The sequence below is a fragment of the Corvus brachyrhynchos genome, unplaced genomic scaffold (genome assembly GCF_000691975.1).
Source record: "Corvus brachyrhynchos isolate BGI_N302 unplaced genomic scaffold, ASM69197v1 scaffold3, whole genome shotgun sequence".
Classification (NCBI taxonomy): Eukaryota; Metazoa; Chordata; class Aves; order Passeriformes; family Corvidae; genus Corvus; species Corvus brachyrhynchos.
Genome location: NW_008237619.1, coordinates 2483391 through 2500670, shown reverse-complemented (window position 1 = coordinate 2500670; position 17280 = coordinate 2483391). Strand labels below are relative to the sequence as shown.

General features: G+C 41.4%; 1 protein-coding gene across 11 annotated transcripts in view; it reads left to right on the top strand.

Annotated features, from left to right (window-relative positions):
- Window positions 1-17280, top strand: part of PHLDB2 (pleckstrin homology like domain family B member 2) — a 66128-nt gene that overhangs the window by 15521 nt on the left and 33327 nt on the right. For all 11 annotated transcript variants that reach the window (XM_017731774.1, XM_017731772.1, XM_017731776.1 and 8 more), the window contains exons 4-6: window positions 8681-9064; window positions 11328-11471; window positions 12329-12466. In XM_017731774.1, coding sequence (XP_017587263.1) covers window positions 8681-9064; window positions 11328-11471; window positions 12329-12466 — 666 coding nt within the window. The remainder of the gene's footprint in view (window positions 1-8680; window positions 9065-11327; window positions 11472-12328; window positions 12467-17280) is intronic.

Below are 17280 nucleotides of genomic sequence, written 5' to 3'. Positions count from 1 at the left end.
CTCTGTTTTGAAATTCAAATGCTGCCTGCTCCAGATGCCTTGTTTATTATTACAGTCCATAAAGCTAACCCGTACATAGCGTGCTGCTTGGATAGACGGTGCCATTCAGCCATCCTGAAAAAATGTTGGAACCCATGTAAATTGTATTCAGTTATCCTGTGGGCTCTGTTAAAATGTCTGTGTACATAAAACCCACAAATTACACTGCAGGGATCCAGGACTTTTTGCTTTAGATGATGACACTGTTTTGTGGTAAGTGGGCAAAGAAAAAGAGATTCTGCTCTAAGCTGCTCAGCTTTGTGTGCTGCAGAGTCAGGTATACATTGGTGTGGGCTAAACAGCCATCTGCAGAGGTTTTTCTGCTTAGTTTTCATTTTTTCCTTCTGAGCATGTTCATTAAAATACAGGCCTCCTTGCTTCTCCCCCTCCCAAGATGGAGAGTAGCAGAGGAGGACAATTTCTTTCTTTGTCTCAGTGAATGTAAAGTAGTGCATACTGTCTCAGCTTGGGATTATATAGGTAGTAAAATGTAATTATGTATTATTGAAACAACTTATGAGTGGGAAAAGTAAAAATGTCTTCAGAACCCACAGAGATGTTTGAAACAGTTTTGTATTGAAACTGTCTCTGGAAGAACACAGAGCAGTTCTTCCAAAGGGTTTTCAGAGTGGCTTTGGGACTCTCTGACCATATTAACATGCATTCATATTTTATCATCCACATAGAAATAGAGGTCACTAGATGGGCCAGTTGGTACTCCTGAGTCTTAAATTTGAGACATTAACTTTACATTTGTGTGCCCTAATTCACATCTTATGAATTTGAGCAAAATGGAAATAGGATACTCTTAAACCTGTATAGTTTGCATACAGACAGCAAACCTGCAGGAGAATTCATTTCCTGGGCAGGCTGGGGGTGAAAAGCTGTGGGGAGGATGGATGCAGGAGTAGTGGGAATGTGGGAGAAGGGGATGCCTGTCAGTGACCACTAGCAATGACCCGGTGCCTGTGCAGGGCCACCGTTCCCATCTTGAATCGTACGAGTAGCAGGTTCAGCCTAAGAATTGTAACCCAGTGAGATGCCTCCCCATGCCCCATCTCACCTATGTCCTTGATGCAAGTTGGTGAGGAGCCTGTTACACAGACAGGAGTCTGCCTTTTCCCCCCCCCAGTCCACTGATCACTGTAGTTTATAAGATACATGCTGTTGTTCGCAAGATGTGAAGAGGTTCGCCTTTGCCTGCTCGAAGGCTGTAGTGTTGAGGCTCAGGTGTGAGAGGGGGGCAGGCACTGCCCCTTCCCCGCTCCATGAGTGTCAGGGCATGTGCATCCGTGCCCTGCTTTGCTCCCCAAAACCTCTGCTGGTTCCCCTTGAAGCTGCAGCTTCTTGGGAGCAGCGACTGGGCTTCCCAGGGCGAGAAGGACCAACTGTGAGTGAAAATGGCTGTGTGGCTTGGGAAAAAGGTTGTGGGAAATATCAGCAGAAATGTTGTTTCTCCCTCTTCTTCCTGCCTTTGTCCTGCCATTCCTCTACTCCTTTCTGTAATCTTCTCCCTAGTCCTGGTGTGTTGTGTGTGCAGAGTGGTGATTGCTTCTTTGCTTGTTATCAGAAGGTTTTGCAGGCAGTCATGCTGTAAAACCTGAGATAATCAGTCATAAAAGCAACGTATTCGTATTTCAGAGAGAACAGGCTTTTTTTTTTTTTTTAATTATTTTTCATGGTGAGGGATGAAACATATTGGGTTGTTTCGGTATTCGGTGATGCTGGTAATTGTTCCGATTTTATAATTGGATGAAATGGCTACATTCCCACCCCTCAATATTTCCTCTTGCTGAGCAATACTTCCTTCAAGTCCCAATTCTTTAAAAAGAGAATTTGCTTACTGTTTTTCCAAAGTTTTTGAAAAAAATATGATGTTTTGTGTGTTACACATAATTTGAATATGAAGGAATTTGCTCCTGATTGAGTTGATCTTATACTCAAGATACTGCTCCATTCCTTCATTCTCCATTTGCTAGAGCTCTTCATTTCACTCTTCATTTGGTAGAAGAGTGAAATATCACATCAGTGCCTCCTTCCAATGGTTTGAGAGTCTGAAAAATGCCATAAACAGGTTTCTACATCTCTGAGAAGTAGAAAGATCCATATACATATATATATATATGTATGTATATAAATCCAGACATCAGTTCTTTGGATATTAGGGCCTGTCCTGTTCTGGGATCCCTGTGGATACCTGTGTGTGGATCCCTATCCAAAGGATAGTCAAGGGTCTGTGCAAACAGGGTCTTGATATATCCAGCTGAAGCTACCAAAGAACAATTTTTTTGCCCTTGAGTACTGACATGGGCAAAGGATCCATGTCTGCTCAGGTCTCTCTGTTTTTTGGGATGGGGGAAGGTGTGAATAAAAAACCCCAACTAAAGAAGCGTTCATGGGTATCAAAACTGTGTGCTCTGAGCTTTCAGTGCTGTGTAAAAGCTCAAGTTGAGTAGCTGGTAGGTAAATGGCAGGGAAAATGTAGAGTCCCTGTGCACAAGGATTTTCCTTACTGGGTTTTTGAAGCACAGTAGGTAGAAGAACAGTGTAGGACTGCTCAAATAACTCCATCAGAAAAATAGCACGCTTTTTTAGAGGACTAGAGTGCTCTGTGGTCCAGATAAGAAGTAGAGAGTATCTTTCTTTGCACCAGCACTGCCCCTGTAGCTATTCTGCTGGCACAGAGTGGCTTGAGTGTCTTCTATTTGATAGCTGATATTCACTTCCGGATTTTTTTTGGTAGTAAAATCTATGCACTCACTGCAGTTTGACCTAGTGTCTGCCCTTGAACTCTTCTGTTTACTTTCACTTGTTTACTCTTTCTTTTCCACATAAATTATTCTATGAGTTTGACTTGTGTTTAGTTTGCTTTTAAGTGTCACAGGCTCCTCTAAAAGTTTGCATTTAGAGCTGCTGCTGCAGCCTGCATATGAAAACAAATTATCTGCTGTCATTGCCCAAAGAAATAACCAGAGATGAGAAAAGAAAGTACAAATAGTAAAAATATGCAGGTTGGTTTTTTTTAAAATTATTTAAAAGTCTAAGTTTTAATTTGTTGCTGTGCACCAAATAGAAAAGACACATACATACTTTTGCAGGATTTGGTGTTTCTCCATATCTGTTTCTTTAGATCTGCTGTCTATGGCTGGGTTCACATAAACTAGCTGAAGACTGGTGCCGCTTCTGCTTTGCCAGCCTGCTCCTTTGTGACTTGAAGAGCAGGAGGAACTGGCGCTCTTATTCCTGCCATCCCTCTGGCGTTAGTGCCAGGGGCCCATGGGCTGTGGGAGCAGGTGGGGCAGCACAGGGCTTCTCCTGGCACAGGCAGCAGGGTCACGACCTGTGTCTGCTTCCTCTCCAGCCCGGCTGACCGGACGTTGCATCCTGGCACGGGGATGTTTATACAAGCTGGACATGAGTAGAAGTCAGAGTAGCTATTGCTGACACTAGCCCAGGAGCCTTATAAACAAGGAAAAAGGTTATCACTGTGATCTAATAATGTTCAATGCAATTCAGTTAGCTATTTTTTTTTTTTTTAATTATTATTTAAAGAGGAAATCTCACTCTTTTTTTCCTATCTGAGATGAAAGCCCAGTTGTGGTAGCTGCTGGAACTAAAAAGGGGCCTCTCTCTTCAGACCATGGGGTGGTTGGGAGTGGAACAGCAAAGGCAACGTAATTTGGTAGATATTATGGACCATCTGTTTTCTTCGATAACTGCTTGTTTAAATAGCACTAAAGTTTTTTGTGCTGGTTTTTAGGCAATACAATATATTTCCTCTAGATGGTGGTAGGTACCTAAAAATCACATGTGCACTAGGTTCGTGATGCCTTCCATAGCCCAGCTGTCAGTAGGGATCTGTAAACATACACTTGTTAATGAAGTTTTACTAAATCCAGGATTTGTACTGGGAGAGATTTCAATTTATCAATGCCTGAATGTGCAGTAATAAAATTCAAGGGTCTTGTTCCATAGTCCACTTTGTCACAGTCAGAAGAGCACTGAATTTCATTAGTTTATTCAGAAGTAGGGAATAATACCGAATATCCCTGTGCCTGGTTTGCATTGATGCTTTGCAATTTAGTAAGATGTGCTTATGTGAAGGGAAAATGAAATGAAACTATTTTTGCGTTTTTAAGATGGTACTGCTTTAAAATCATGGTTAATAGAGCTTATGTAAGTCTTTATATGACTTGTGGAAAACCTCATATTCATGTTTTATAAATCTAGATTGGCACTGTGCCTTTAATAGACCCTTTAAGCATAAATTACCCAAGCTGTATATAAAGCTGTAAGTGATTAGCTCTTAAAGGAGCCCCAGGCAAGTAGACAAAGGTTAGCTTCAAGGTAATTTTTCCCACCATTAGTATTTGACAGTCTCTATAGTGTTACAGAAGAGCTACTTAACATCATTTAGTTTTGTAATTGAACAAGTGCTGTATAACAGGATAAAACCCCCTGCAGAATGTAACTAATACTGATGACTCCATAAGTTTTCAGGAACATTCAGTTTCGATTGTGCTGTAAAACATTTCTGTGAGGTCTTTAATAAGCCAAAATCTGGATTACATACGCTTAATTTTTGCAGCTATATGTGTTATGCAAATTAACACTATGGTCCAGGAAGAAATCAATTACAGGAGACCTGTTCTTATTTACAGAACTTAAGTACTGCTCTGGAATTCTGGTTTTCAGGCTCCTGCCCTTGGTGTGGTTCAAAAAGGATCATCTGCATAGGTACTCTAGGGACAAGAGAGCTGAACAACGCTGTTATTTTGGCAGCCAGTGGCATTCCCTCAGGAGCAGAACACGTGTCAGGTACAGGAGCTAATTTTCAGAAAGTCACCTGCTCAGCTCCTCCCTGCAGGCTGTCTCTACTCTGTGCCACTGCTCTCTCCTGCTTTTACCAGTCCGCTTCTCCTGTGCCTGCTCTGGGAAGGAAAGGACGAGGCACACCCGGTCCTCTGCTGTGACCTGGGCCTCTCCATGCTGCTTCTCTGTGCAGGTGTCTCTGCTGTCAGAGCTGCGTCTGAGAGAGGGACATTAAATACAGGTGCTGCTTCTGAAAGCCATGCTGCTGGTGGTAACCTCGGAGCTGAAGCACTAACCATAGCAAAACAAGGACTGACAATGAGAAAATAAACTAGTCTGGAGTGAGAAACTGGTGCAAACTGGGGGGAAGGGAGACAACAGTTGGCGAACTGTCCTCAGTCCCAGTTCAAGTTTATCTTTGAAATAAGCTCCTTAGAAATGTAGGAAAGAAAGAGAAAGCTTTCTCCTGCCTCTTGTCTATGAGGTAGTGAATGTACTTGTAAGAAAGAAAGTCTGGGGGGTTTCTGCATCTCTCTTCCCCAGTCCCTGCCTCTTTTCCCACCCTCCTTTTTGACTAACAGCTGCTCCCAGCCTTTGCTGAGATGGTGGTGGTTTGTCTGTCTGAGCAACAGTATGAAAGCGCTGTTCTCTGGCAACAGCCTCTTCAGGCAGAGTAAACCTGGCCACATGGACTAGCCATAATTCATGTTAGTCTTTGTCACAAGGGATAGACTGCACATGTATTTTTAATGAAATGTGAGGTTATCCAGATCCTAATGGAACATACCTGAAAAGCTTCCTGTTTGTCACAGCTGTTAACCAAGGCTTGCCTTGATATCCAGATATAGCATCACCTACCTCTACGCATTTGTAAAATTCATAAACACGATCTGTAGCAGATGAACAAATCTAGGAATCACCACATGGTTACTGTTAAAAATGTGGGATATTTACCTCTGCTATTTTGGAATTTTTTTTTTGCAGCGTACCACGGATGCCTCTTAATGTCATTGATAATCAGTAGCTGAAAAAGGTTATTATCTCCTTATCCCATCCCTTGTCCTTCAGCACTTAAATTTGCAGCCAACCATAGGTGATGTGTAGCTTTCTCAAAGCCAGGAGTAGCGAAGCTGCTCAGGCAGAAGTTGCACAAGACCTGTTACCCCTCTTTGTAGCGGGGAAGAGAACTATAGAAAATACACAGAGATGTTTTAATCTGTTAGAAAGGACATTTTATGGGGAAACACACTGACAGGCTTACAAGGCTTGATTCAACATCCCTCCCTCCCACCAGAGCCAATTTTAAACCCATTTCCTGCTTTTGACATACCTTTTTTTTTTTTCCCCTCTGCTGTGTTCAGTTCACAAATAACTTGTAGGGTATTTCTTGTAAAAATATTGACTGGATTTTCCATGTGCTACTTTTTTCATGGTTTTCATTTCAAGGGTGCTTTCCTAGCTTGCTTCTTCAGTGATAAATTTATGCTGGAAACAGTTACATGCAGGTGTGCTGGAGCTGGAATGAGCTGGCTGAGATGAAATGGTGAGAATAGAGTGTATAAAATAACCACAGAGCTTCCTGTCCATAAGCCTCTCAGCACATGTCAAAATAGAAGTGAGAGATATCAGTATTTCTGTAACATGTCTGAAAGCTCATCAGGAATTTCTTGAAGACTGGTTTTCCTGCAAATTTTTAAGCTTTTCCCGAGCATCTGAAGCTTGAGGGGGGAAAGAAAGAATCCCTTTTGGTTTGCAGCCAGAGTGCCACACCTGAGCACTTAGGCTGGAATGAGCAGCGGCTGTGCTTTGAAATTTCCATTTCCTATTATTACCCAAGGGATGGAAGCTTGGCATGGGGTAACCCGATACAGCCTGTTGTTGCAGGAGCGATGGGACCTCGTGTCCTGATGTCCGTGTTTCCCATCTATAACCCTTACAACAGGCCCGATGCCATCACAACAGGGAGAGCTGCATAATTACTGGCTGTCCCAGCCAGCACTTGCACAGGGCTTTAGGAATTGGGTTGCCTGGCCAAAAGACTTAGTAAGAAGGAGGATAGCGGTGCTGGAAGGGTAAGGGAAGAGGCTTAAGGTCTGGCAGTGGTTGCCTGGAGGGAACAAGGCTTTAGAGAGTTATAATTATGTCGACCTTTTGGGGCTGAAGGATGTCTGAGAATCTGCTGGACCTATTTCGTGGAAAATAGAAGTTTGCAGTTGCTGCCCTGGGCTCCGTTATTTCAGCGGCTCGTTACAGGAGGATTCCGAGGAAATCTCAGTGGAAACCTGGGAATAAGCTACCCAAAGGCAAAATCGCTCTCTCACAGCGCTCTCTCGTTTGGGTAGTGCTTGGAAAGGGGTGGGTTCAGACGGGCTCTCCAGCTCAGAAACAGAGGTCTTAATTGCGGGTGATGTGCACGTGTGGCGCGTACAACCAGGTAATCTCTCGGTAGCCGTATAAAAAGCTGGGTGTGTGTAACCAGTGTTAAATTTTCATACAGTTCAATGGCTTGCTGCAGGGAAAGCTGAGGCAGTGTACTGCCTGCCCTACTTTGCTTGATCCTTGTTATCACTTGCAGTTGGGCATAGGAAGTGTTAGGGCTGGCAGAAGTAGCTGCTGTGCAAATCCTCTTTGCAAATGTAATGCCAGGTAGAGCTTGGAAAGTGAATATGTCTGTAGTGGTTCTTGGGGAGGGAGGCGGAGGATGTTGGTTTTTTGGCTTTCTCTTTAAATATAACTGTAAAAGGATTTCCTAGAAATGAGAAATTAGATCATTAGCGCAGGTATTAATGCCAAGCATGGAACTCTCACAGTGGTCTTTTTTCCAGCAAAATTTTCAATAGACTTATGGTAAGCAATTTTAAATTTTTTTTTCTTTAACAAAAGTAACATGAAATTACATAAATGCTTTATCTCTTCAAAATGATAAGGTAAAAAAAGTTAATCTGAAATAGAAGTTACAGGAAGCTATGCATAGAGTAAAATAAAACAAATATAGCTTGCTAACAGCTGATGAAAGGTATCATAGAGATCTAGAAATCCTTCAGAAATTAAATGTTTATAACAACTTGAAGCACATCAAGTCAAAATGGCACAGCTACTCTTAGTCTCAAGTTTGAAATGTTGGTATGAATCCATAGGGAATTTGAATAAACTGGTAAATAAATACTTCCTCCACTTCTGTGCATTTGACAGCTGTTGCATGTTAGATGTGATGCAACAGCTTTTTTTCTGTTAATGCTCCTAAAACTGTGTTTTTCAAAATGTGACTAAAATGACTAATTCTCTCAAAAGGAGGAATCACAGTTAACAAAATGGAAAATCTAAAAAAGTCAGGAATGGGTGAGTTCATGGAAAATCTATGCAATATTTTGCAGCCTGGTAGGAATATAGCATAAGTGTGAAGTGGAACAATTAGTGATTTACATAGTGAGATCACTGGACATGTGTACATACAAATGGGTGTGAACAAAAAACCTCAATAAAAATTTAAAAGTACATTTCACAGAAATGAATAGCTAGTTAAATAAGATGTCCTAACACTTACTTATCTTTCCAATGTAGAAAGCTTTGACATTCTTAAAATCTTCTTCCACATTAATTTTGATTCTTCATCTTGCACTGTAATTTATTTATGTATATCTGTTTATCTCTAAATGGTAGATGGACTTTACATGGACTTTAATCCTTCACTCTAAAACAAAAAAACCAAACTCAAAGCAAACAAACAAAACCCCAACCCAAACAAAACAAAAAAACCCAGCAAACTTTAACTTCATCTTTATTTTAGCTCACATGTGACACTCAGTGCCATTATCTTTTTTTGAACTAGGAACGACAGCGGCTTGAGACAATCCTCAGTCTGTGTGCAGAATACTCCAAATCTGACAGCGACCCTGCTGCAGCTACTACAGTTGCTGATGTTCAAAAAATTAACAAAGAACTCGAAAAACTTCAGCTCTCTGATGAGGATTCCGTGTTCGAAGACTCCCAGATGAATCTGGAAACGAGGTTCAGAAGCCACTTGAAATCATCTGCAAGCGACTCGGATTTCTCAGAGCTGAGCAGCCACAGCCGTGGCACTGCTGCTTACCTGCCCTCGCGAGGGCTGAGAGCTGATGAGCACTTCAATGAAGGCACCAAGCCCCTGCCTTTTGCTGCTCCCAGCTTCCTGAAGGACACCACCGAGTCATCCTACCTAAGCATCACACCAAAGGTAATGCTCTGTAGGAGGAGACAGTGTAATCCAGGCTTTGCTGCTTGAAATCCTCCTCTAGGAGCTGGCTGTCCTGGCAGGTGCCACAATTAGGCTGGCTTAGGTATGAGAATTAATCTCACAACTCATACAATTTTATAAGCCATCAAATGTAGAAAATATAGCCAGCAAAATGTAGCAGCCAGCAAAATGTAGCAGCCAGCAAATGATTATTTCATATCCTGTGGAAGCTAATGGTACTGGAAGTTGGTGGTTTTTTTTAGTGGGATGTACAGTTCAGGAAGAGTTTTAAGATTTTCCAAGGGAGAAGGATTTGCTTGAACAATTACAGCTACTTAAATAAAGAAGGTTTCCAGAACCCTGCTTAGCATCCTGCTGAGATGTAGGAGGGAAGGGATGCTCTGCTGTTTTCTCCCAACCCGAGGCTCTTGTAAGAGGAGTATGTTTTCTCACACTCACTTGGGAGGTGAAGAGGAGTTGCCTGGGCTGAATTTACTTTCCTGTCTCCTTCCCCTTTGAGCCACTTGCCAGATCAGCCGTTGTCTCTTGGGGATGATGTGGTAGCAGCAAGCCTCCTGCCCCTCCAACCAAACTGCTGCCTTTAATCAGCTGCACTTCCTTTCCTGTGTGCTCCTCACTGCTGTTTCATTACCAAAAGGAAATTGTCCTTTAATAAAGGAGCTAACAGCATTTGTAACCATTTGCTTGCTAGTGCAGCAGCCTCCTCCTCCAGGCTGTGCCAGAGCAGCAGTGCAGCAAATCCCAGTGGCAGGCAGTGTGTTAAGTAACTGGATTCAAGAGCTGGAATCAGGAGCGTAATGAGACCAAGCAAAGCCATAAAAGCATGTTTCTGTTTAACAAGTTCACACTTTCAAAATACTTTATCTCTTCCATTTAGTGTTATTTACACACAGTATGATCTTCAGCGTGGTTATATGCCTAAGGTGAATTGTATTTAACGCCTGCTACACTCACAACTTGAGAGTCAATAAAAGCGTGTGTGTGTGTAGAAGAAGAGAGAGGTGTGATAGAAACACATCTTCACTTCCAAAGGGTTATCTCTCTGGAAATCTGTTGAGTCTTCTGGTGTGAAATTGTGTTGAATGGAAACATGCTATTATGTCTTGACTTGGTCTTTCCATGTTAAAAAGGTAGTAACACATTTCACTTACAAGTTGCCATGGTCTTTCATTTCTTTCCCATTGGTTGCTTTCTTCATGCAAGTCAGAGATCCTATTTTAAATCCTTATTAGGAAGTTGAAGTCAAAGATGTTATGTCAGCATTATCTGAACAGGAGACTGGACAAAAGGAGGCTTTCCTGCTAGGATTACTATTGCTAAATCAAGGAATGCCATTCATTCCTTCATTGTAAAGGGAGTTCTGTTAAGCCCTGAGAAAAGCAGCAGCAAGCAACTGCGTTAATGAAGTGCAGCTTGTTTTAAAATACTGAGCTCAGATTTGTTCAGGATGAAATGCCTGCTCTCAGAGTAGCCATTCAGTAGCTGAGCTGAGCCTCATTTGAGGCTCAAATTGTGGCCCAAAGGGGACTGCAAAGTGCTGCATGCAGCCCACCTCTAATCCTGGTTGGGGATAATGAGCCAACAGCCTTCCCAGAGAAAGTAGATTGCAAACCCCTGGGGTCAGGTGAACATGAAGAATGCATTTCAAACTCAGTGCTGTTTGGTCTAGTGTTCGATCGTGTAAGATCACAGGTATTTTCTTCATAACCTTGTTTCATTCTTGTTTAATCTTGTATCTAGTAAGGAAATGGCAACCTGTGCTACCTGGGGAGATGGAACCAACTTTTGTCCTTATTTTACAGAAGCTGCCCATCTTAATGACTGGTTACAAAAATGTCCTATCCTACCTCTTGGCCTCTATTAACTGAACAGCTGAAATTGACATAAAAAGCATCTCCATCTGTCTGTGTTATTTTTATAAAGGAAAAATTGGATTTTTACAACCTAAATAGCAGAGCATGTAAAGTATTCTCAAAGGTTAAGTTTTAGTAATTCCTTTAGAACGAATAGTATTTACTGTTAAGTATAGTATTTAGTTCCAATGCCTGGAAGTAAAGTATCATGTTTGTTTCTCTTGTACACCTCCTAAATATAGAAATAGCAATATAGTAGATGGGAAATACGTAATGGGTTCAAAACCAACAGTGCCATACTTGTCTAAAATGAGAACTATATGAAAGGGGGCAGAAAAGACAGTGTTTGCCTCTTTTTCTAATGAACTTCTTGTGGTGTGCAACTGCAGATACCAGAATGCACCAGTGAAGAGCAGAGAAGGCAGGAGCTTGGTCAACTGGAGGAAGAGCGCATAGTAATACTGAATAACTTGGAAGAACTTGAGCAGAAGATCAAAGATTTAAATGACCAGATGGATGAGTCCTCAAGAGAGGTATAAAATATGGTTTTTGTTTTCAATGCCTTGCTTGTTACATGTGTCTACATAGCATAAGTCTAATGGGTTCAGCAAGTACATAGGGAACTCATGGATGTGTGTAGCCTTCATATTCTGTGCTTTTTCACCTGGATCACAAACCTGGCAGTCTCCTATTATGAACGGTATTTTTCCCCAGCTGGGGGATGCTTATGATGCTTGGATTAGCCTTTCCCAGCTGTAACCATTACACTCTGAAGTGGAATTGGAACAATCTTGCTTGTTTAATGGTCACTCAGTTGATCCAAATACCTTGTGTCACTTGGGAGTTTTATGGTAGTATCTCCTGTGGCTGTTTAAAGAGAAAGGAAGTGAGACAACTTCCTTTCAAACCTCCTTGGCTTTACAGTGGCAAGGGTATGTTGGCACCCTCTTGACTTCTGGAATCTCACAGTTGCAAACTAAGCTGGCCAGGCATTTGGGTTGTGCCTGCTCCAATTATCAGCAACAGGAAAGAAACAGCTGTTCCAGAAGGGTTTCCTACAGAGCCTGGGCACAGAGACAGCATCATAACAGGAGGAAGCACAGAGAAGAGATAGAAAACAGAAAGTTTTGGGAAAAAGAATCTTCAAGCTAAAGTTGGTTTGGACTTTATTTTGCAGTATTTTATATTGCAATTTTACTTTTTCTCAAATTTGTGACCTCTTTTTAACTTTTATGGCAGAAAAACTTACGGGGTTATTTTTTTCCCCCTCCCCTTTCTAAAAAATATTTCTCTCTTGTGAGCCAACTCATTCCCCTCCCCCCTGAAAATCATGTGTATCAAGATTTCTTCTGAATCTGGACTGCTTCTGAAAGATGTTTTGTGTTCCTAGTTGGATATGGAATGTGCCCTTTTGGATGGGGAACAGAAATCTGAAACAACAGAGCTGCTGAAAGAGAAGGAAATATTGGATCATCTAAACAGAAAAATAGCTGAACTGGAGAGAAATGTTATTGGTGAAAAGACAAAGGTAATTCAGTTATTGTAGCCTGCTATGTTCTCTGTTCCCCTTGATCTTCAAAATATATTTATATGGTTAATATTAATGGAGCTTATTTGATGAAGTACTGCCTGTAAGTAAATTTGCTTGATAAATATGGAGGAAAAAATAATTGTTTCACCATAATTTCCCTTTAACAGTATTGTTTTCCAAGGTATGATTGGCAAGCAAGATATAGTAAGCTCAAGTAAAAAGACCTGACCTAATGTGAAGATAATTTTATTAATAAAAACACCGCATAGGGCTTGTACTTGGGTTATCTGTTTAAAAGAACAGTATTAATTGCACTGTTCCAGTACCCTCCATTATAAGTTATATAATTTGGGGAAAAGGAAAGAAATTATTTTCTCAGCAGAGGAACAAAAGGAAAAAGGGTGCAGTTTTATCTAATATCATATAGAATATATAAGACATTCATCAAGTATGTAATTTTAAAGCAATTATGTTGTTTTGTTTGCTGACTGACGATTTTAGTACTGTAGAATATTCCCTCTGTAATTAAGTCTCAGGAATTAATTAGTTTTGATACACTGTCATATACTTAATTGCTCTCAACTATGGAAGAAATAGATAAACATATATTTCCAAAATAGGATAGCAGTATAATAAGATTTTAAGTGCAGAAATGGAAAGGGCCTGCAAGATGAAGTTGTCCCCCTCAAGCCAGGCAGTGCCAGTTCCTTCCAGTGGGCTCTTTGCTGGCCTCTCCAGGCCTTTGCTGGCCTTCTCCACAGGGGATGTGCCATGGCCAATAATACCTCAAGGTCAGGAGGTTTTTCCAGGGGTTTCAGCCAGTGTTGTTTCCTTTTTAAATTTCATCCTCTACCTCATAATTCAGATCTGTCACTTGTGGAATTGCTCTAGCTAGTCTCTCCTCTTTTCTTAAGCTCTCCAGAAATATATGAAAGTTTCTGCATTATTTGCTTTTGCTTAGACAAGCTGCACATTTTTAGCACTTTAGCAGTTCCCATTTAATTCACACCTTACAGCTTGTATTGTTTTGTTCTGAGCTTTCTGTCTTCTATTTTTGCCTGCCCTGTCAGGAGCCTGGCTGTTGTTCTGTGGCTGTGCTTATCAAGCCTATGTCTGAAAAGGAGAATGATGCACCCACATCTCCGCTCTGTGGGGAGACAGTGCACATCCAGTTTGAGTTTGAACTTCTCTGGACTTTCCTGTCTGAACTTTTCCTTGTTCTTGTGTACCCTTCACTGGTCCTTCAGCTTTCAGTGTTGCCTGTGGTCACATTTTAAGTTGCCTACGTGACATGTTTCATACTTGCTATTTAGCAGAAAGATGAGTTTAAAGTGGGTATCAGCAGATAGGGTGTGCAACCTTCAAAAGGCTGCTGCTGGAAGTTCTGGTTGGTAAGTGGTAATAAATAACATGTTCAGAAATTCAAGAGATCTTTTGTCTTTTGTATGGGTTCTCTGTAGCCTCAAAGTTCAATTAAACTGGAAGTTAATGTAAAATCTGGAGGAAATTTAAATTTTCTTGCCAGTCACCTGACAAACTGTTAGTGTGTATGTAGCAGTGAGAAAATTCAAATGACAGGTCTAGTTTAAATTTTCAGTTGAAATGAAACATGGAAAGCAGCCTATAAAAAGCACTTGTTGCTTATAAGGCAAGTTCACTCAAAACATTTTTTTCAGTGTGAGTCATGGCACTAGTCAGATCAGTTACAAAATTTTAGTTGTCTTTTCTTTTTCATTCCTCTTTGTTTTAAACAAACAAACAAACCCAGCTGTGAGTGTGTGCTCTAAATGTCAAGCCATGGCTCAGTTAATACTGAAATTATCTTTGTAGGGATAACCTCACAGTTCTTTTTTTTTTAGTATGTCTGAAAGCATTGCATAAAAGTGAAAGTTGATAAAAGAAATGGGAGATGGGCTTCTATGAAAGGAGTAAAGTATAAAGTGACAGCTGAAGTGCTCTGGGGAAAGTAGTGTCAGCCAGCAGAAGAGATGGCACTGATCCTGTCAACACATAAAAGTTCTGGCTGGCTTGAAACGGTAGCATTTTTTAAAGCTTGATTATTGTATCTATGTTAAAGTTCAGCCATGCAGATCTGGTGCAAGATAGTCAACATCTTGGCTCTGTAGTAATACAGGATCAATCCCCATCTACAAAAAGGGGGCTCAGCTGGAGGTGGTAGGTGGTCCCTTTTGCTGAAATAATTTGAAACTTAGGACAGAGTTAAGGCTCGGCCAGGAGTCTTCACTCTGCTGATGGCACTTTTTGTGTTGTTTCTTGCTAAAACAAGTGTCCCAGTGTCCAGAGGTTGGTCACAGTTTTTGTTAGTTGCCTGAATATTTCACCCCTACCAATACCTGGGGTGTTGATTTTGGTGGGGCTTCAAGGCAAGAAGCTGTTGGGGTCCCATATCCCAAACAGTGGTTACATTTCTGTCAGGGTAAGGGAGTGATAGCTGAATACACCACATGGTGTTGGTTGTCTGGAGGTGAGAGAGAGAGTTCATTTCACTTGTGAAACGATGGTGGGGCAGTAGTGCTGTATATGATGGCACTTGTCTCTGGAGCAACTTGAGCATCTCATGGAATTTGCCACAGATCTTGGCATCTGTTTGACAGGAAACTCCTGCCTGCTCAAGTCTCATCCGTACCCATGCACCTGTTTGAAAAACTTGTGAAATTCTTAAAAAGAGAGATAATAAACTACAACCTAATTATTGTGTCATGTTATGTACTTGAAATGGACTGTATGTAGAAGCTCTTGTACTACCTTCTACCTGATTATTTGATTTTTTAAAATTATTATTATTTTTTTAAATGTGCAGTGCATATTGCATTTAGGTGAGGACACAAAGTTTTGCCAACTTTTTCAGAGTATTAAAGCCACAAGTTTTAGTCCTTGCAAGGCAAAAGAATTGACTGGAAAACATCGTGGAAGTTGGAAGGCAGGAGTGAGTTCAGTTTTGGGCTATCATTGTGCTCTTTGCTGTGGTGCAATGTCTCGGTGTCCCAGCCCCTTGCTTGTAAACCAGGGATGTATTTTGTGAGCGGGTTTGTACATTATATGTTAAGCTGCATGCTGGTCTCATCCGAGTCCTGTGCTCAGCCCTCTCGGATCATGAGGCAGGACTAATGTGGGGGAGAACAAGGGGAACCGGTGGGGTAAATGGTGTAGTGCCTACCCTCAGGTGAGTTGAAAGCATTTCCCTTTCCTTTGTGATTATGCCACTACACACATTGTAAGGAATGAAGCAACTTGTGTTGATTTACTTAGGTTTTGAAAATCAGAGCTGTGGGTGATTGCCATTTCAAAAAGATGACAGAAGCTTTCAGCAGCCCTGCAGCACTCTGCATAGTTCTGCTGTGGTGCCTGTCTGCCAGGGACAAGTGCTGTCAGGACTCAGTTGTCCTGACTGGGGTAGCTACTTCCAGAGCTGTTTCACATGGCCTGTGCTTTTAGCTGTGCTGGAAACCATGCTAGGATATAGAGAAAAGTCCAACTTTGCCTCCTTGGCTGTCCTGCTTGAGAACAGCTTACAATCACCTTTCCTTTCTTTCCTTTCTTTCCTTTCTTTCCTTTCTTTCCTTTCTTTCCTTTCTTTCCTTCTTTTCCTTCCTTTCCTTCTTTTCCTTCCTTTCTTCATATTTGGTTTTATCTACAGAAAAAGATGACAACCTACATATGTGAATATCAGCATTGAGGCTATTAATCACAAGTTCCATTTATGCAGGGAGAGCCCGGGTAAGTCCTTACTAACATAATTTGACAGATACAGCTTGAAACTCTCTGGGACAGAGCTTAGTTACAGATCTTGAAAAAATTACTTTAGGCACAGCCTGCTCTAGAGAGCTGAGCTGGGCAGTACCTGAAACAAGCAAGCAGGTGAAGCTTTTCCCTTCCCTTTTCCCTTTTTCCTGCCACCAGGGCCTAGCTCCCTGTAACTACCACAGCAGTCATTCTGTACTGTTGGTGTACAACAGTGATGCTGTTGTTTCCAGTGGAACAGCACCTCAGGTCCATGGTGCTGTCTGCATTTACAACTTCCTTCCGATGAACCTTCGCTCATGAGGCTTAGATCAGGATTGATGTTTGCCTATAAGGAAATTGAAGAACATTGTATTTGCCTGATTGGATGTCATCCAGCTCTGCAACGCGCTCTGTTTTCGCACAGTGCCTCCTTAATCTGTGCCATTTTAAAACACGCAGTCCAGCATATGTGGAGGAGGATGGTTAATGATTCCCCACGCCCTATGTCTCCAAGTAAAGCATGAGGCTGAAAGTAACAGCACAGCCAGCGAAAGAAAGAATAGATCAGTAAGCATGAATAAACAGAAATAACTGAAAATTAGTAATGAATTCAGCAGGCATGCTGTGGGAGCTAATCACAGCTTAACGGGAGTTTTGACTGACCATTTCAAAACAAGTATTTATGCAAAAGTTGAGACTCTTAAAAAAGAGAGGGAGATTATTCCTTTTCTTCTAGAGGACCTTTGCCTTATGTCATGGTAGAAATATATACTCTGGAACTCCTTTATCAACCCAGGTTTCTTCTCCCTCTTCAAAAACAGAAATCAGGAGCAGCTGTCAGGGGATAACTCATATTTTTTGGAATACATTTAATTTTGTCCACATGCTTTTGTGAAAGTATTTTTTCAGTCATTAACAGAATATCCCAGACATGCCAAAACATTTGAAGCTCAGCCTCTTTGCTGAATTAGTACTGCAAAGACTTGCAAGAATAGAGTCAAGGAAAGAGCAGCTGTCAGATGAGCCACCAGCAATCAAAGTTAAATATACTGGTCACCTCTCTCCTC